Source organism: Artemia franciscana, chromosome 13 (genome assembly GCF_032884065.1).
Source record: "Artemia franciscana chromosome 13, ASM3288406v1, whole genome shotgun sequence".
NCBI lineage: Eukaryota > Metazoa > Arthropoda > Branchiopoda > Anostraca > Artemiidae > Artemia > Artemia franciscana.
The window spans coordinates 30,233,236-30,255,197 of record NC_088875.1 but is presented as its reverse complement, the minus strand read 5'-3'; the positions used below and the strand labels follow the sequence as shown (position 1 = coordinate 30,255,197).

At 34.7% G+C, this 21,962-nt stretch overlaps 1 protein-coding gene across 1 annotated transcript in view; it reads right to left on the bottom strand.

Annotated features, from left to right (window-relative positions):
- Positions 1-769: 769 nt before the first annotated feature.
- The window catches only part of LOC136034785 (acylamino-acid-releasing enzyme-like), a gene marked incomplete at its 3' end in the record, with an annotated part of 58,016 nt that continues 36,823 nt past the window's right edge, over positions 770-21,962 (bottom strand). The window contains 5 exon segments of the mRNA XM_065716195.1: positions 770-849; positions 6,253-6,473; positions 15,158-15,301; positions 16,482-16,721; positions 19,778-19,940. Coding sequence (XP_065572267.1) covers positions 770-849; positions 6,253-6,473; positions 15,158-15,301; positions 16,482-16,721; positions 19,778-19,940 — 848 coding nt within the window.

Here is a 21,962-nt window from a genome sequence, read left to right as displayed (position 1 = left end):
AGTAACGAAGAGAGAAACACGGATAATACAAGCCAGTGAAAAACGTAGACTACAATGCAAACATTTTGAGCAAGACCTCCGCTTGACCGTCCCCAGGGCACGATAATAAAATAAAAAATTACTGATAATAATCCAAAGATAATATAAAAAACACAAACCTTAAAATAAACACAAAAATAAAATATAAGGACCTCTCAAAGTAATGGTGAAAGGATAAATGAATAAAAATACAATACAATCGCTTCCCAGGTAAGACATGAATAGTCAGTGTGGTCTCAAAAATTATTTTTCTGGAAGATCAACTCCATCCTTTGTCTCCTGAGTAATTTTTGTACAGCTTTGACCAAGTTTTGGGGCGCAGACCCCACCTCGAGAATAAATAAACAAATAATACGAACCGAAGATTTTTTCAAGCGAGAAAACCGGATACGAAATAAAAAGTCTAAATATTTTCTAGCTAGAAAGGATCATTTAGAAAACATTCTTTAATGCACAAAACAACTATTTTGTATTTTCATATTTTACTGTGTAATATAGATTCTAGTAAATATTTAGAATGAAAAATCCGATATAGAATTTTGACCGTAAAAAAGTATTTAGTTAAAGAAAATTAGTAGTCTCAAACGAGATAAACTGTTAATCAATTAAAATTACAGCGGCAAGAAAAGCATTGGCCGATTCATATGTTGTATGCTAAAAAGGAAAACAAACAAATATTTTTGGCGTCCCAGCTTGATAGAGTTTGGAAACTCAGTAATAGAAAGCCTACCAATCTTGTATGTCTGAAATGGTTGCCATTGTTGCAATATTGACCACAGGATTCCTTGTGCATACAGCTTTGTAAAAATCCTGAAAGAAAAAGCAGATAGTTAGACAGTAACTAGTTCCGATAAGTTATTTCCATATAAACAGCAATAGAGAATAGTGACATACATTAAGTTTTGAATTTATTCCATGAATTGTTCAGCGGAAAATATCTGAATAACACTGCATAGCGTCACTCATCAAAATCATGAAGCTAATGAACAAAAAATCTAAACAAAAACATTCTTTGTAATGTCTTCTTCTCTCTCTTACTTTTAATATACAGTGTTTGACCTCCTCCCCCCAAAAAAAATTCTGATTCTTACAAAGTAACAAGTATGGATGTGAAAAAATTGATGCATTTTCTAATTTTTTTTTTGTAAAATTGATTTGATAATTTAATTAAGAAGTACTAAAAAAAATCAACAATTAAAATTAACACCAACTTCCAACTAAAGGAAGAGAAGCATTTTACAATTTTTTCCTCTTTTTAATATGTATATTTCACTTGGGCTTTAAGATCTTACTTTGCCCTTTCTTTCCTAATTGTGTTGCGCGAGCAACACTTTGGTTTTTTCCTTTTTTTTTCAGGTCTGCTGATTACAGCTTATTGCTAGAAAGTGGTAAGGGTATAACCTGCAGGGTTTTTAATGACGGTGTGGACCTCATGCCTGACTGATGAATATAGCATTGCTTTCTTAAAAACTGCATATAACTCTTACCTTGGGCCAAAAAGGATGGTTTTTTCCAGTAGTTGAGTCAGAGCCTAGAATGTGTGGATTGAATTTGAGTTTTATTGTCTCTATGTTAGAGAAAACTATCTAAAGTTAATCAGCAATGCATTTCTTTTCATTGAGCTATGTTTCTGCTCTTGATTGTAAAGCTCTCTTACGGCAGGCAGGCACCAATTTCAATTCGAATCTGAACTAAAATCGAAAAGCACTAAAGATGTGCGACGGTTACTGGTCCTATACCCCAAGAAATTGAAACTTTCTTTGCTCCTTTCTAATTATTGATATTAAGAAGTTTGCTCACGGTAGGAAAATCAACTTTTGTACAAAACAGAGATTTTTTTTCATCACTGATCAATAGCCCTTGATGAGCGTATCAATGCATATGACATCAGTGTTTTAGTACAAAAATCCATTCAAGCGATACAATCATTTTAAAATTTTGAGGGGTTGACAGTTTTAGTGATATGGGGCACATAAAAATAAAAAAAATTAAAATCTGGTTCTGATTTTAAGACCAGGGATGGACTTGAAAGTAATCATTGGCTGTTAAACTTGGCTATCTTTGTGATAAATTAGTTGACATTTCTGGCTAGTTACTATGCCTATTACTTGCTTTTGATATATTTGAGGATACGAAAAATTTAGTTTCATGTCCGCTAAGGCGAGGGACATGCAAGTAAAAATAAAATGTTAGAGCACGGTCATCTTCTTGGTTAATGCGTTAGAAACTTCTGCAAATACATTCGCCTTATAATTTATGATAAGAGCTGGGAATACAGAATTAGGAGACAAGTTTTGACTAAAAATTGGCTACTAGAAGACAGCCGGCTTTAGGGTTGAGGGGCTATGCACTTGTACTGACTGGCACACCTTCTTTTTCATTTTTAGCAGCGTCCATATATAGTAGTAAGATCAAACAATTCGTAGAAACGAACTGTGTGAGCATGGAGTGACGCGGCTCTATTGTAACCGAAACTCATATCAACAGATATATCAAAAGAATCGGCCTATTATACTAATTCTAAATATATAATATTCATTAAGTTCAGTGTCACCCATCAAAGGCTACGAGGCTGAAAAAATTTACCGAATTTTCAAGAAAGGGAGAAGTATCCCCTAAAGTAGATGAATCTTAATGAAAATCGCACAATCAGATGAACCCTAGTAGATATTCCAAGCTCCTATCTGAAAAAATGTGAAACTTCGTACTTTTTGCCAGAAGAGATCACGGATACGTATTTATTTTTTCCCGGGTGCGTTCGTACCGAACCAATGGTCCTAGAATATCGCGAGAGGGCTTACTCGAACGGAAATTAAAAGTTTTAATGCCCTTTTTAAGTAGCCACAAATTTTTTTGAGATAGCCATTTTGTTCAGTATAGTTGAAAGATACAGTAGCTATGTCTTTGGAGATGACATGACCCCCCAGAACCACCGGAGGAAGGGCCACAAGTAATGGAATTAGCCATTGTTTACATTTAGTATTTGTTATGGGGAAGTAAAAAGACATTTTTAGGGGGAGGGGGAGATTTTCTACGGGAAGAATTTTCCATTTTATTTATTTTTTATATTATTGAGAAAAAAACATATCACTGAGTTAAAAATGCTTCAATTTTTTCAAAAATTATAGTGAAAACTGATCAGAGAGATATAGGACGATAACAAGCAGGGTCATTCCGTGAACCATCTTTAAGAAGAATAATAACACAAGCACGCTTTAAAGCACTTGGGAAGACACCATTTTCAAAAGTAAGACACTATTGGGATGGAAGTTTCCAGGGGAAATTTTAAACGGGGGAAATTTGCCAGGATTCGTATACGAAATTCATTTTATTTGCCTTACTTTCTTGTTGGCGAGCCCATTTTACATCAAAAGATCCTTTGGCGGAATTGTTCAGGGGAGAGTTTCAGCATAGTTACAATTCTCTGGGGGATTTTTACATGGGGGGAAATTCTCCACGGACAAATTATCACCAGGAGAAATTCTCCATGGGGAAATTTTTTGCGGGAGAAACTTTCCATTTGGGCAGGGGGAAATTTCCAGGAAATATTTTCCACGCAGGATGGATTCCCCCATAACCTTAAAAAAGATCAGAAATGAGGTAAAAACAAGTGTTTCTTCAAATGAATGTATGCCAAGGAGCATTTTTCTGGCGGAATCGTAAGAAAGAAATTTTCTAAGGGGAATTTTGCAGCAGGGATGGAACTGTCCGGGGCTAATTTCCCGGTGGGGAAATGTTACGAGGGGGAAACTTTCTATGAATGAATGTTTCGCGGGGAGAAATTTTTCTGCTGAAAGTAAGGAGCAAAATTGAAACTAAAACGAACAGAAATTATTTCGTATATGAGGTGGGGGGGGGGGCTCCGTAACCCGGTCTTTCCGCTAAGCGGTTGACCTTTTGTCTCAATTCTTTGAGAACAATACCTAAAACACCAAAGCCGTATAATTAGAATCATAACTCTTTTTTTAAGTTCTTCGAAAACTTCAGTGTGAAGAGAGGGGTATTGAGGAGGAGACAGTCCCCCTCACATACGGAATAACTTCTATTCATTTTAAGTTTTAATGTTGTTCCTTACTATAGTAGAAATTTCTTTTTTTTTATTTAATTGTGAAAAGCAACGAATAGCTTTATAGAACCAACTAGGTTCGATAAGATTATATTGCAATTTTTGATATTTTTTTTATGAGAAATACCATTTAAAGGATTTAAAGGCTTAGTAACTTTAGCTTAGTAACATCTTTTGGCGATGAGGGTGGCTGCATCAATATGATTCTGAAAAGTTCGAGATAGATGCAGAGTACTAAATAGCCTCCGTAAGGTGACACTTTAAATCCTTTCCTCGGATTCCAGACTAATTTGTTGTTGAAACTGACAAAGGGTTGCTTAACATTACCTAGGCAACCTACATCTATTTTTAGTTAGCCTACAATCAACGTTTGTAAAATTGAAGTTAAACTTAGCGTAAGCTTGTTTAAGATGTTTCAACTTTGGAGGGGTTCTATTTTTCGAATGTTGTTGGGACTGAAAAATATGGAAAATCTTTAGTGATTTGAAACTACAAGAAATAAGCTGTGACAATAAAAACAAAGTTGCCTTGTTTTCAGAACATATTATATAGACTTTGCTAAAATGTGAGGCAGTCTTCGAAGTTAGTAATCCTGTGTTCTTGAGTGATGATGTGAACAAATTTCTGAGAGCTTGGGAAGAAAGAAGAATTCAATCTTGAATTCCTACTCTGACCCCTCCCATTTTGTGCATCAGAGAAAATGATTCAGTCAACACAGTTGGATGGTAGAAAGCGTTGAAAATCGTGTGATGTACATTTTCCAGTATTGTTGATATCAGCTCATAGCTTTTTGTTCTCTACTAAAGTAAATGACTTTTTCCCTTGTTTAAAGAGTGTCTAGCACCTCTTGGTCAAATTATTGGTGTTTAATACGTGATTATATTGTACGCTAGGATTTATGCCGGTTAAGTAGATTCTAAATAGATGCAAGTGTCACTTTCACTTTAGTTTTTGGGGTATTTTATCATTTTATCATTTTCTGGGAATATCTTGTGGGTTTTGTTTGGGTATATGTCAGTTTGGGTATATATATAGATAAGGGGAGTGATTTCATCAGTGCAGTTGAATTTCGAGTTCAGTTGAGTAAACTATGTTGAGTATATTTTGATGTATTTATGTTTCTAGTTTAGTTATGTAAAATAGAATATAGTAGTAGCCAAGCTCTCGCTTCCGTTCAGGCGTAGGATTGAGAACCAACCAAAGGTAATGTATTACCAATAAGATTAAAGTACATAACAATTACGTGAAATAGGATTTTCGTTTCTAAGATATAACATCTTTTACATTTTGCAGGAGAGCGAAAAAAACGGATGTCACCGCTTTTTCTTGAGGTCAATGAGCCTCCACTCGAGGTTTCCACATAAAAAAAAAGAAAAAAATTACTGAAAAAAATATACTAAAGAGCCAACTTCATTCTTGACCTAGAAACCTTTAAATAAAGGCCCCCGTTAATTTTCATCGACAATTCATTTTCATCTCCAGCCATCTAACCGATCCAATCCAACCTCTAACCTATTAGGTAAGGTTATATATGTATGTATAAACGTTTTTTCTAGCCGAGCGGTTAGTGTTCTGTACTTACAATCCTATGTCCTTAAGGGCTAGGGTTCGAGTTTTTCTGCCACCGAGTACTTGGCATGGGGCAGTAAATGATGTGAATCGGTAAGGTCAGTAAGAGTGGACCCAGCTATGTATGGGTACCTGGAAAATCTGAGGAAGGTAAACAGGAAGGGTGCGCGAAAGCACAGAATGGCTGGCCCGAAATCCCCCACTCATATTGTACTTCTTGGCTGAAGAGCCACGAAATGGAGATTAGTACCGCCAGTTGGGACTGGGAAGTTTAGTGGCGTCTCTTTATTGTATAGTATATGTCTATAAGAATATGTATATATTCCATCTTTGGACGGAATAAACAGTGTAAGTATTTAACCCAAAATTTGAAGCAGTTCAGAATAATTTTGGAACGATAAGAATGATCGTAAAACATGGAAATCACCCATTAAAACAAAATCCACAAAAATTGGCTAAGGTTGATCCCCATGGAGAGCAAAGTTCTCAGCTGCCAAACATAGCACAATAGAGAATCTAAAAAGAAACTACAAAGAGGAATAAAATTACACACACGGAAATTACATTCTTGAACTTACTGGAAACTGTCCGCTCAAATGGGTCACCAAAAAGCCACCATGTGATCCACCTTGTAATCCAACACGATTAGGGTCTAATGATGGAATTTCATTGAGGGCATGGATGGCAGCAGTATGCACGTCATTAACATCATTTATTCCACAGTTACCAGGAAGCGACAGAAGATTTCTGTTACCAAAGCCAGTTGAACCGCAAAAGTTTACTTGCAGAATGGCATATCCTAGAAATAGAAGAAAATCCTACTCAATATTCGTTGGTCAAAAGAACCGTCGCCATTGCGTGCATATCTTTATTTTCTTTTTTTTAGGAGCTCCTCTAAACGTAGTCTTTAAAGCAACATTTAGAGGTACAATCCAAGATTACTCTTGCTGAGTCATATTCCTTTTTTACATTTCCATTAGATTCAAGCTTCAAGATTTTTATTTAAACTTCTGTAGAACACACACAATATAAAAAAAAGGGTCAAGCCGGAGACACAAGGTCTATTGACAAAGACCCGGTATAACAATATAACACACATATTTGACAGAAAAAAGAAACAAAAACAAATGCATAAAATAAATATAAATAAATCCACGACTCACCACTAGACGGGAACCCACCCACAAAACAACTGACACTCGGCAAATATCAATCCAAAAAACAAAACAAAAACAGTGTGCAAGCGACGGTGACCGATGACCGGCAACTTATTTGAAAAAAAAAAAATGAGCCCACCTTATCAACATCAAACAAACAACACTTTAAGATTTTTTGTTTTTATCACTGATTCTTGAATTTATTTATAAGGATAGAATGAAGTTGCTTTTTTATATGTGGGAGAGATTTACTGTAGTCAATATATGGTAGATAAAGATACAATGAACCCATGATCCAGAAATATGGCGAGAACCGTGATCCCTCAATGGTTAATTTCAGGTGCTGCATTCTCCATTTATTACGGGTTTCATAAACATAGTCAGGTTGCTCAGGGAAAAAATTTCTCGTACGAAAGTACGAAGGCAGTTCGGAGCGGTTATATTTTACCTTGAATAAAAAAGAATGAAGAGTGAATAATTCTGAAACAGGCAAAATATTAGTTAATAAATATATAGTTTCAGTTTTAGATTTATTTGAATAGGAAGAAGGTGACGGTAAATATCTTTGCAGAATTCGAAGAGCCCGGCTTTGAAGACTCTGTATCGGTTTTATATAATATTTGAAAGTTGCTAAATAAATCAGGGGACAATACGTAAGATGGGAATGCACCAAGGCAAAATAAATGAGTCATAGAACTTCATAGGGGAAAAAATGCAGAAGCCTCCTCATTACACCAACTCCTTGGACGATTTTAACGCGTGATCTATTACAATGTTCTTTATGAGATATATTTTCATCAATAGTTATACCAAGATACCGGAGTGAAGTTACCCTTTGAATTCGAATATCTGTAGCCTGATCAATTATAGTTGAAATTCCTTTTGCTTTGTGTCCAAGTCTACTATAAATGATGAATTAAACTTTATTTTAATTCTTTTCTTTATTTTAATTTATATTAATTAAACTTTATTTAAGTATATTTAAGTATCGAACTCTATATATATATATATATATATATATATATATATATATATATATATATATATATATATATATATATATATATATATATATATATATATATATATATATATATATATATATATATATATATATATATATATATATATATATATATATATATATATATATATATATATATATATATATATATATATACAACATCCTTTAAATCCTTCCTTATAACATCTTCCCTTCCGGGGACTAGGTACTTTCTGCTTGACCAAAAAGAATTTTTTTTGGCGATCTACCATCCTTCATCGGTAGAACATAGTCTAACCATCTCAACTTTTCTTTCATTACAGCCTAGAAAGTGGGATGGAACCATGCTCTTCTCACAGCTTGTTGTTTAAAATACGATCAGTCGAAGGGGTACCCAAAACTATCTGCAAATAAGGCTGATGGAAAACATTTAAAAAATCTTTCTCCACCTTTCGAAACACCTATGATTCAGAACCATTCTTGACCACTGTCATTACCGTAGCTTCCATTATTCTACTCTTGATTCACGGACTCATCTTCCCATTCTTCCAAACTTTTTTCAAGGTGGAAAAGCACCCTGGATTTTTGCTACTAACTTTTACATCTTCATTACATTCACCATCTTTACTAAAAATACTGCCCAAGTAAGTGAAGCTATTCACTTGATCGACCTTCTCGGTACCCAACATCACCTCTTTACCTTCATTTATTCTGAGTCTAAGCGATCTAATCTTCTTAACACTCATTTTCAAACCTATTCTTACACCTAGAACTTTCAAAACATCAAAAATTTCATTCATTGAGCTAACATTTTTATCCAAGATACTCAAATTATCTGCATACTTTTTAGGTCTTGTAGATTTTTACCTTACCATTTCATTCAATGCTCTTCAATAGCCTTTAACGTGTTCATTGGGACCAAGTCCACAAAATGATATATTTAAACGGTGCAGTAGAGTAAATTCATGAAGTGTAGGGGGTGGGAGCAAAACGTAATTCTCAACGTCTAAAGGGACTTCTTTAAAATTTTCTCAACGATGACCCGCCCCAATGCCGATCACTAGTGGGGATAGGAAACAACCCTCCTTAGCTCCTGATTCGACATCAAACCAGCTTCTAAGTAAGCTTCCTATATTGACCACAGTAATTTTTTTTTACATACCAGTAATCACTTTAATGTGCTTATCTGGAATACCATACAAGGTTAAAACCTTCACTAAAGCTTTTCTATCGACCGAATAAAATGGCTGCTCAAAATCTACAAAATTGAGAACTACAAGTATCTAATGACCCATACAACACAATTATTAATCTAACAGTGAAAATTTGATTGACGCATATCCCCCCCCGTAGAATCTCTCTATTTTACTCTTAAAACTTTACCTTTATTATCTCTTAATCTAATAAGTATCGTTATACTACGCAATTTGCTTCCTAAAGAAATCAAGCTAATGCCTCAATAATTACCCCAGTCACTCTAATCACCTTTCTTATAGAGTGGTTTGATTAGAATTTTCTTAAAACTTCCTCTTTTCCAAAACCATATACATAATCTTCAGTAACTTTTGTCTAGCTTCCCAACGACCATATTGCAAACACCCGTTTCCCAATCTACCATCGCAACAGGCCTTCTTATTTTTTAATCCTTTTAGTACTGTCTCTAACTCCTTTTTCCAGTTGTCAACCACAAAACAGAAATTTTTGTCACAAAGGAGGAAAGAAAACATAATAAGACTAGAGAATAAACAGAATTAATAAAACAATAACAAGGAACTGAAACTTGGAAAAGATGACCAGCCATTGAACAATCTGCTATGTTGAGAAGAAATACATTAATTTGTCCAAAACTGAATATCTATATGACAATCGTTGTGTCGTTGTTTTTAGCCACCTCTTCAAACTTATAATGCAGGTGGCTCTTAGAATTCCCAAACTTTCAGTCAGGATTTTTAGGATATATTTTTACCCGTGTTTTTTTATTTCGTTTTGTTGAAGTTGCTTCTTTCAATTGTTTTTTTTTTTTTTTTCAAGCTCTTTTCTCGTACTAAAGACGAAACATTTGCGAAACATTTCTTTTTCTGGGTATTTTCATTCACAGGCTTAAACATATAATCTAGCCAGTATATTCTCAGAACTAATTCAAATTTAAGGAGAAAAAAGAAAACTGGCAACCCTGCCCTACTGTATTCTGCCAGTAAGGATCTAGCTCTCGTACTGTGAAGATCAATATATGAAATAAATAGCTGTCATAATCAGATTACATTTTAGTGAAAAACAGGATTATAATTGTGCAATTAATGGATACCCGCACTGTCATCTGAAAAAATTCTGTAATCGACAGAATTTATATTTCAACAGCAGGTTTCTTGGATTTTCAGGGGGTAGTCAAATATCACCTTGCGAGTAAGTATCATTTAATGAAGTTTTAGAAAAATCATTTTTTACTTCGGTACATCACCAGATTATATAATGAATATTCCAGTATCACAAGCCAAGTTCGACCAAGCTAATGAGGTTAAAACGAAAAAAAATTAGACCGACCGCTTAGTAAGCGGGGTGATTTAATAACTACAGTAAACAATTTGTCTTCCAAAATACAGGAGTTAAAGAATGAAGCTTTAGAAAGAGATAGAAAAATAGCCGAATTAGAACGGTTACTCGAAAAGCAAATGCAGAAGAACTTGTTGCTCAAGCATCAAATACCACTAATTGAAGTGAAAGAGAGAAGTTCTAACTTGATCATACACGGCTTACCTACAGATATTAATCCGAACAATCCCTTATAGCTGAAGTCTAACATCTGCTTAAGAATACCTAAAAATTGCGTTACCTGTATCAATTAAGAAATATTAGGCTTAAGAGGAAAAACTACAATATAACGAATAGACGCCGTAATCAAAGTCATTCACGTAAACCGGCAGTTAATCCAGTGCTAATTAGGCTCAGAAATGAAGTTGAAGCTTATTTAGTTATGCAAGACGTATCCCAGCTTAAGGGCTCTGGAATACAAATTTTAAACATAAAGGAACCCATGTATGGCTTGAGATTTTCAAAAAAGGCTAGGAGAAAGCTAATCAATAATTGAATAGGATAGTAGTGATTAAGCATCGGCACTGTTTCTGTTTTTGAGAAAAACAGAAACAGAAAAAAACAGTTAGAAAAAAAACAGAACAGAAACAGAAACAGGTCAAACAAAAACAGGTGACCTGTTTCTGTAATCTATTCTGTTTTTCGAAAAAACAGAAAACAGCTGTTTTTAAAAAAAAAACAGCTGTTTTAACAGCTGTTTTTCCTGTTTTTTCCTTACTTCTTCTATTTCTAATAGGAAAGAAAACATCTTCTTGTTAAATCCTTGTAGTCACATACAAAAGATGAGCAACTTCGTGTAATTCAACACACTAGCGTATTTTTAGGGGGGGGGGGAAATTTGTCATAAAATGTGTCCAATCGGGTGATACCAACGCTATATTCCTTTCAAGCTTAAATGTCATTTATAATTGACAATTTACCCTAGTTGCTCTTAGACCGTTGCTTTAGCGGTAAACCATTGCTCAAAGCATATACCAACACTATATTCACCGCTTAAAGCACGGATGCTTTCAAGCCGAGGCTACTTAGACCGCTGCTTGCTAATATATACCAGACAGACACAGAGTCATCCCATCTAGCTTATGTCCACCGCTTAAGTTAGAGGCTATTTAAACCGTCGCTATAGCGGTAACCCATTGCTCTAAGCAAATACCAACGCTCTATAACGCTCTATGGTTAGACCATTGCTCAAGTGGTAATAACCCTCCGCTACACACATACCAAGGTGTCTAGGTTCACCGCTTAAAGTACGGATGCCTTCAAGCCGTGGCTTGTTGGACCGCTGTTCTAGCGGTAACCCATTGCTCTAAGTAAATACCAACGCTATATTCCTCTTTTATATGGGATTTCATTGAGCCCATGTTTGCCGCTTAAAGCACGAATCCTTAAAGCCGTCAATGGTTAGACCGTTGCTCAAGCGGTAATAGCCATCCGCTACACATATACCAACAGTAGAGACATTGTCATATGGGGTTCCCATCTAGCCCATGTCCACTGTATAGCGTTCAAGCTTCTCTCTCTTTCTCTATCTCTCTCTTTCGCTCAGATTTACCCCGCCGTGAATTAGCATGAGAGGTTGACTCTAGTTGAGCATTGTGGAGTGACATGCATGAGAGGAAAATTTTCAAGTAGTCAACCCGTAGTCAACGGGTTGACTCTATTTCGGCATTGTCAAGGGACATGCATGTACGGAGAGGTGTAGCATAAATGGGAGACAGTCACAACGGCAATCAAAGGGGTAAAATTAACCTTGACTGGGTTGCCCACTTAATTGGACAATCTGTCTTAGCTTTTTTCTACAATTAGCCATGACTTTGACTTTTCCCACAACTATTCCCTTTTTGTTTAAATTCAAAAATCAACGGTATCATGGTATCATGCCCGCTAGATGTGCGTTTCGGTACGGTAGGTACGGGTAGGTATCATGCGTTTCGGTATCATGCCCGCTAGATAGCGCGGCATTTGAAAAAAAAAAAACAGAAAAAAAACAGAAAACAGATAAAAAAAAACAGAAACGGAAAAAAACAGATGAAAAAAAACAGAACAGAAACAGAAACAGGTAAAACAAAAACAGGTAGCCTGTTTCTGTTTTCTGTTCTGTTTTTTGTAAAAACAGAAACAGAAACAGGCAGAAACAGGCAAGAAAAAACAGAAACAGAAACAGAAAACAGAAACAGTGCCGATGCATAGTAGTGATCTGAGTCTATATTTTTAAGATTTTGTTTATTTGGAGTTTAGTGAGTTGGTTCGTTGAGTTAGTTGATAATTTATTATTGCTTGAGGATTATGACTATTCTATTTTCAGATGTCCTTTCAAGTGTCATGATGAGTGGTCCACTGAGGTTTTTTCTTACTTTTTTTTTTTGTTATCAATATGCCTGACTATTATATTTCATTTCCTTCTTTTGTGCCACACTATTCCTGATTTTTCTTATAGGCTATAAGGTTTTCATGTTATAAAGTTCTAGTTTTTTGTTTATGTTTGTTTCTTTCAGATATAGTTCTGGTTACATGAGTGTCTCCTTTGACTCTACGTATCGCTAGTAAGTCACTTTTTGTCAATAAGTATACCCAGGGTCGAGATAATGGATGATAGACTTTGTAATTTCGAGGAACTTCCCATAGATTTAGGTAAAATATTTGAGAATTTATGCAAAGATGATAATATTTTTGATATAATGGTCCATTCTATCCTAAAAAATAAATATCTAATCCTTACTCAAATTCTGAATAAAGGCGCAAGTTTTAGAAAGGGATTTTTGAACTGTCGTGGGTTACTAAATATTTTTGATCGAATATCCCTATTTATTTCTCGTCATGATATAGATGTCTTCGCCTCTTGTTAAACATTTTTAAATGATTCGACACAGACATTTATTAATAAACAGGATTACACTTTTTTTCATAAGAATTGGATTAATAAAAAACAGGGAGGGGTAGGTTTTCATTAAATCAACTCTTCTGATTAAATCAACTCTTCTGATGGGGCTGCCTTGTTATCACTTTGCCTGTCTAGGGTCTCTTGCCAGCTTATGGAGTCCCAACAAGAAAAACGAAAGATTCTGCATCACTTATTGATAATTTGTTTACGAATCTAAAACTAAAGTCTAATGATGTGATTATTGAAGATTTGTCGGCCAATTGTAGCTTGTGACTGACCTTCACTTGATTGCAAATCATCATAGGCCTATTAAAAGAAAAATAAGAGTGACTAATAACAAGAGCTAAGAGCTCATATGGCACTTGTGACGAGGTAAGAAGAGCCAAGAGCCAAGAGTCCATATGGTATGAGCTCTGGCAAAATTCTAAGAATCAATAGATTGCTTTAAAAGGAAAATCGGAGGCTTAATGGCGGTCGGGATTTAAAATAAGAGCTCTGAGTCACGAGTCTTTCTAAATATCAAAATTCATAAAGATCTGATCACCCACTCGTAAGTTAAAAATACCTCGATTTTTCTAATTTTTCCTCTCCCTTAAGCCCTCCAGATGGTCGAATCGGGGGAAAACGACTTTATCAAGTCAATTCGTGCAGCTGCCTGACACGCCTACCAGTTTTCATCGTCCTAAGACGTCCAGAAGCACCAAACTCGCCAAAGCACTGAACCCCACCCCCTAACTCCCCCAAAGAGAGCGGTTCCTGTTTGGTTACGTCAATCATTTATCTACAACATTTATAAACGTTTTCCAAGATTTCCGGTTTCCCCCTCCAACTCCCTCCAATGTCAACAGATCTGGTTGGGATTTAAAATAAGAGCTCTGAGACATGAGTTCCTTCTAAATATCAAATTTCATCAAGATCCGTTCCAATTATGTCAATCACGTATCTATAACTTGTGCTTATTCTTCCCATCAAGTTTCGTCCCGATATCTCCACTCTAAGCGTTTTCCAAGATTTCCGGTTTCTCCCTCCAGCTCCCCCCAATGTCGCCGGATCAGATTGGGATTTAAAATGAGAGTTCTAAAGCACAGCATCCTTCTAAATATAAAATTTCATTAAGAACTAATCACCCGTTCGGAAGTTACAAATACCTCGCTTTTTCTAATTTTTCCGAATTACCCCCCCCCCAAACTCCACCAAAGAGAGCAGATCTGGTCCGGTTATTTCCGTCACATATCTTGGACTTGGCACGGGAGAAACAGGATCCGGTCGGTATTTAAAATAAGAGATCTGAGTTACGAGGTACTTTTAAACATGGAATTTCATTAAGATCCGATAATTTCTTCGTAAGTTAAATACCTCATTTTTTCTATTTTTTTTTTTTTAGAATTAACCTCCATATCTTTGTGTAAAGCAGGAGATCCGAAGATAGATTAGGAGACGCGATTTATCATTTAAAGGCCATGCAACTTATCTTCGAATGAAACTGTCGAGAAATACTGGAATTATGAATCATCTAAAATTTATTCTGCCGTTTTTAGCCCTATTTTTTTAAATACTTCTACAACTAATATAAAAGTATGTATCAAATTTCGAATTTCCTTCCATTGGATCTTTTCCCTTCTTTCCATTCTGTTCTTTATATGATAAAAAATGTTCAAGGTCTTGCCTGATTATTTGTATTTGCATGATACATTTTTTCAAGATGATAATCAGGTGTTACATGCATAATTGACCCATGCCAGTTATGTAGTTCGTCAGGCTTTAATGAAATCTGAAAGGTCCCGTTTTTTTTACCTCTGCACAGCCTTATATATAATTGGAATAAATAAAGAACTTGAGCTGAAGAGACTTACCAAGGAGACTGCAATAATAAGCCATAACATTAAAGCTATCAGTAAAGCTAGAATGGGGTCCACCATGTGGATTAACTATCAACGGCTGCTTTTCGCCATCTTCTACCGTCATATCATGATACAAAACAGCTTCATATGGAAGTCCTAAAAAAGAAAGGATATACAACCGAGACATGGAACAAGAAAATCAAAAAACTTTATATCTACCATAAACCTTCACACACATTCAAAGTAGTTTTAGCTTTCAAAAGAGTTAATACGTAAAATCCTACGTCAAATGTATATTACATGATCGGTCAAAATTCAAGATATTGGTACCAGGCAGCCGTAAGGCACATGGCCGTATCCAGGGGGTAGGGGGTTTGAATCCCCCCCCAAAACCTTTGTACGACTCGTGTAAGAAAGTAACAAAAATGGAGATAACAGATTTTGGATGAGTTTTTTTGTAAACCTCGCCCCCCCCCCTCTGAAAAAATCCTTGATACGTTCCTGATAAGGCAGTTTAATACCTGTCAAAACACTTTGATTGATGAACAAATGGATAAACGATTTTTAACGGTTGTAAGTATGTATTTACACACTGCAAAAAGTTAAATTCATGGTCAAATCGAAGCAATAAAAAACTCCATAAAAGCGAAAAATTCATTAGTAAAAATTTTAACAACTTACTGAATTTAGACAATAATGATGAAGCTTTTACTGTCAAATTGACAGTAAAAGCTTCAAAAGCTTCATTCTCAATATCAAATTGAGAAACAATATGAACTTCAAAATTGATCGCGTGAATATTAGTTATACACAACTCAGGTATAGTGGGTGAGAGATGGAAGAGGGGGCCAAATATGTGGGAAAATATGTGGCTTTTTTTCATAGAAAAAGATCGAAAAACAAAAATATCCCCGCCCTCTAGATTTGAAAAATTCATTTGCCCCCTCTACATTTTCTTGAATTGGCACCTCTGCAGTTATTTCCAAAAAAAAGTATTACCCAAAGCTACACAAATGCAATTTTACGGTATCCCTTAAACTATACATTGTGTTACCGTACCCAAAACAATGCCTTCAATAGCCTTGAAAGTCTACTAGCATCTTTCATAAGACTAATTTTTTGACTTAAAAAGATTTACTTATAAAAACTTAGAGGTACTTGACAGGTTAGTTTATACATTTAGTGATTTTTTGTTACCAAAATACAAACATATTATATTAGAAATATGATACAAGACCATTTGGTACCATTATAGGTAGAGTATGGTACCAAGAGGTTACATCGTAACTGTTAATCAAGTTTGTTATGCAGCCTATGAGAGACGAAAGGAACTTACTGCTATCCCGGCTTTCTAACCTAAACACAGTTGTTCGGATATGACTGAAATCAATTGGCAGTTCCAGGGGTGGCAGTATCTCCTTGGCATAAATTTTGTCCTTATCCAAACAGCCAAATAGGACGGAATCAGGTGCAGTCCGGCTGTGTCCAGTTAGCACAACAGTGTTGTCGTAAATGTCTAGTGCTGAGCACCCTGTGACTGATCCATCAGTTTGTATCTGGTTAATGGTTTTCGTTTCTATTAAAAATAAATAAATAAATTATTTTCTCAATGGTCGAAAAGATTAAGAAACATCCTATCACTAGAACAGCAGGCAGCTTGACCTAGAAATTCAAATATTGGTTTTAACATTAAAAGAACGTAACCCAGGTAATCAGCGTGATTAAAGAAAACAAGGTCAGTTTTTTCCCTTTGTATCCACTTTGAAATAATCTCTCGCACCCCACTTACCCAGCAATGCTTTTTTTTTTAACCTGGTTTTTATCGTTGTCATCATTATTATGACAAGATTAATATGTAATTTTGTCAGTATTATCTTAACGAGCTCTGCTCTCCTCAGACGGTAAATGTTTTTCCTGTATTAGATTGATTAAATAAAGACAGTTGAAACACAAACATAACAAAAGACATCAAAAATTAGGACTCACATTTTTGGCTGCCTTGAAACCTCTTTTTTAGACCAGTAATCAATCAATTATGATATTATGTTTTCTGAACATGGCAACATGTGTCATTCGAGGCGGGGAGGGGGCAGTTGCCCCTCATAATTTCCTATATATTACAATTCATTAAGTAAACCTAAGAATGATAATTGATAAGAAACTGGTTTACGTGTTGACCGGTTCTTTTTTTTGTTGTCAAAAAATAAAATTGGGCTAGGTTAGCAGGTACATTTTAGACTAACTTTTTACTAAAATAACATCAATTCAACAAATTACGATAGCCCTAGATTTGTCCAAAGTTTGATAAGATAAGGTAAGTGTAAAAAATAGATACGCACGATGCATGCCCGGCACCGAGAATTTGCTGACGAGCTTCCACCTCCGGACGGCAGCGGTAGCTGAACTGCCAACCGAATTTTATGTTTCTTTGATTTGAGTGTGTGTTGCTTACTAAGTGTTGCGTAATGCTTTTGAGACTAACCGAGTAGCAGTTTTTCTAAATAGGAATTTTTCTCCGTCACCACTTGAAGACTTAGGGTAGGCCCACGCCACCTTTACGTTTTTCCGGTTTGGTGTCAAGATTCTTGAAAAATAATTTCCCAAAATAAGTTTTCAGACAGCTAAAACACTTTTAGGCTTGCGTTTTTCACGAATTTTACCCAGACCCGGTGGATGTGGAGCCCCATTGCCCCCCTCCCACCAATCAAAAAGAAAAATTAACAATGGTACCCTTGTTTCTGAGAATATAGAGATGGAAGATCATAGAAATGTGACGAATTTCAATTTAGTCTTGATTATATGAGTACTTTTTCAATAAATTATTTGAATAGAAGGAAACTCACTTCTTTCAGTAACACTCAGTTACCAATTTGGCAAATTTGACACAGTTAACGCCCCCCCCCCCCTAAATGGAAAGAGGTTCAGTATGTCCTTGGTCATGGTTGCATAACCTTTTTTCCAAGATTAGGCTAGATTGTTACAGAAAATCTGTTCCTTTATATTATATAACTAATGTAAGTTTTACGGGGGAGATGATAATCCATCACATTTGCTCCAAGTACCAGAAAGACTAGTTCCAGCCCTCATAAGAAGAAAAGTGCATAAATGCAAGCTTTATATAAGTTGCAGATGATCCAGAAAGTCCATACAAAATCTCCGCAGATTTCTGAACATTGTGCAATGTATAATTGTTAAAATTTCCAGAAAGTGTATACGAGTTATTTCAGACATTTTGGTAGTAAATAAATTTTGTAATTGATTCAACTCTAAGTCATAACTGTTTAAGCGCGGGCCCCCAGACTGTTGGTCTGCCGCCACAAGCCTTGGATACCCCATTCTGACGTTTGGAAGACTTCTTTAATCAAGAGTATGAAAGAAGGAAATTCCAAGCGAAAGACACAATTTTTAATGCTAAAACAGAAAATTTTCTTCGCACCTTCACAGCATAATGTGGCCTTTTAAGATTTATCTCGTGTCAGAAACTACTGTTTTATGCAAACAAAATGCAATTGCTAAAATTCTGAGTTTCTGGAGAATTAAACCAATTGCCACACAATATCTATTTCAAATTTTACCTCTCTTAATTTATATTTATATTTTTTTTCACTTTAGATACTAGTAAGTCTTTGAGTGGTTGGTTACTATTTTCTTTCTTTTTCCTTTTCTGCATATTGTTCGATTTTACAACCTGGAACTCAAAAGTAAAACTAAAATAATGAAACGCCATTTCTTCTTCTCAGTTCTTCTTTGAATAAACGACAGTCGGATGGCATTTCAAAGAACGACTAATAAGCACAGAGTAAAACCACGATTTTACAATTAAACGGCTTATTAGTAAAACCGAGTATTGGATGGCGATCGAACAGCGAAAACACACACAGCTTATTTACAGGGAACTTTGAAAAAGACCCAGTTTTAAGGGGACTTTGACACAGTCTATGTTAAAAGAATAAAAGAGAATGAACTTGAACATATACATCATTTTTAACATTTTTATTTTACTTTCGTTAGCAGTTAAAAAAAAAATATTCTCAGACTATGCAAGACACAGAACTAAAAAACATGCAAACTTTAATAAAACCTTTATGGGCTCAAATAATAAATCAATCTTAGATCCTAACATATACCATGAATTTGGCATTATACTTTAAACAGCACAGCCATTAAATTCTGCTTTATTACGTAAGCTTAAAAATACATAAAATTATAATAATTTAGACAGGATTGACCTTGTTCATAAAAAAAAAGTAGTCAACTAACGATATTATGAAAAAAACTTATCTTCTATCAGTAGTTAAACTAATGATTTATTTACACAATAAATGAAATTCGAAGCTGCAACTTTTGTTAAAAAAAAAGAAAAAAAATTGACGATAGAATCGTTTTGATAATCCGGAAAGATTTTTTCGTTTACGATGATGATTCCAAGAAAATTCCGATCAAATCTACTGCAACAGATCGTCCCATCAATATTATATTATGTGATTTAGCCTTATTTGCCAGAACCTTCTTTTTGTTTCGAATGACCGGGAATTTCCCTCTTTCCCGGAAGCGTAGACTTCGATAAGAGACTGAACACCCTTCCCCTATCTACTTGCTTGGATATGGTGTTGCAAGAAAAGAAAATATTACCAACATTAACAACGTATGATTTCATTGAAGAGCGACATTCCGTGCTAAACACAAGATGCTTGTTGTCATTAAACCAGCAACGAACAGGTAAAGCTCTAGCAGTATTATAAATTCCATTGAAGATACCATTATCTTCTTCCACTATGTCAATGATACACTGAGGCTTAAAAGAAACGAAAACAAATAAAGTGATATTCTAAAAAATGATAACAACGAAAAATACATTTTTTATCATCATTCACAGCGTGAGACCCTACATTAGGCCTGATGTTCCACTGGTCCTATGTCCTAACCTCGATGTAACAGATGTACCACAGTCCTAAGTGAGCATTGGTACTATTAGTGTACTCATTTTAGGAAACACGGCAACATTACAATGATTTTCTTTGATTTATTTTGGGCCGAAAAACCTGTCTCACGTTGAAAAAATATATTCTAAATACTGCAGAAAATTAGTTTTTTTATTTGTTTGTTTTTATTAGTGTTTTAATTTTAGGAAACACGGCAACATTACAATGATTTTTGTGATTTAATTTGGGCCCAAAAACCTGTCTCACGTTGAAAAAATATATTCGAAATACTGCAGTAATTTGTTTTTTTTGGTTGTTTTTTTAACCAAATTTGGTTTTTAATTTTGATCTGTTACTTTGATAATTTATTATTTTTTTTTTACAAAAACAGTTGAAAGACTACTAATACGCTGAAACCCTTTGTTGTGTATATAGTGACCTTTTTTTTCTTTTTCTTTTTTACAGCTATGCATATAGTCTTATTTGCTCAAAATGCTCTCATGAATACTGCAGCTTTTAGAGGAACCACATACTTCTTTAAGGAAGAATTGGGGGGGGGGTAAAATTTCGAATGGTACCGGTAAAAATCTTACATATTCGGAATGGACAAAGAAAAAACATAAGCTTAGTTAGGAAGATAGATTTTATTTCATAACATGCCCTAAAAAATTATGAGTATTAGGTCACCATAGCCCTATATGAATTTAAAACCTAGGGCAAAAAATGCCAGGGCTTTCGAAAAAGAATTTTGATTTTTTTTTTTAAGTGTTTAAAAAAGAATTGAGAAATTTTTTTTTTCCTAACTTCTCATTATCTCATTGACGACAATTTGCAATTTGAATAAATGAAAAGAGTGTAAGTTTACCCAGGTTGTCAAAAATTATAGAGCGAATCTTTTGGGAATGATATTATGATTTATTTCTTAGGTCAACTTCAGAAGCTATACAATTAAATTAAAAAACCCTGTTTGTGTCAGGATTAAAAATTTTTGGAAAAGTTCCTCCCACGTACAAATAACAGCCCATACTATGGATTCTTATAAAGCAAAACTGAAAAAGTTGATTGAACTGAAAGTTGTTACGTTGGTTTTTAAATTAAAATGGAAGAGTTGTGGGCATCAAGTCATGGTAATCGTAGAAAAAGCAAAGACAGATAGTCCAATTGAGTGAGAGACAATTTTGGCATTAATCCCACCTTTTTAGGATTGTATAAAAATGATGTTGGTTGATTTGTTAATAGATATGTCTATCTATTATCCGTCCATACGTCATTCCTAGGGCAGTAGAACTAAGGTTAGATAATCATAGAGCTAAGATAATCATAAAGCCTATAATTTTCCAAGTATTTGGTTAAATGGCACGGGTAAACGGCGGGACCAATACTTTTTGTTATCTTTTACCAAGTCACTCCTACCTGAGGTCTCAGGCAGGTTGACAAAGAATACAAAATTGATATAGGACCATTAGAATATAGTACAAAATGTAATTTTTTCCCATAAAAAGACTATGTCAATAAAAAACGAACATAAATTAATTAAAAAAAAATTCCACAAAACAGGTTTCTCAAAGACAGGTAAAGAGCTTCATTACACCAAAAATGAGCAAAAATAAAGTCAGATAATCTTCCAAGCATAAAACTGCCACAAATCGCTGTCAATAAATAAATGAAAAAATGAAAAAATAAATGAATAAATAAAAAATTACCATAAATAGCCGAATCAAACTCATAACAAGCAAAAACTAACACGAGAAGGCTGATAACCCTCATATCAGAACACAATTGGCGTTTTACTGAAAACAAAATACTTGGAAATTTATTGTAATTTTTGTTCGTTTTGAGTTTCATTTACTTATTGATAGCGATTTGTGTTAATTTTACACTTGGAAGATTATTTG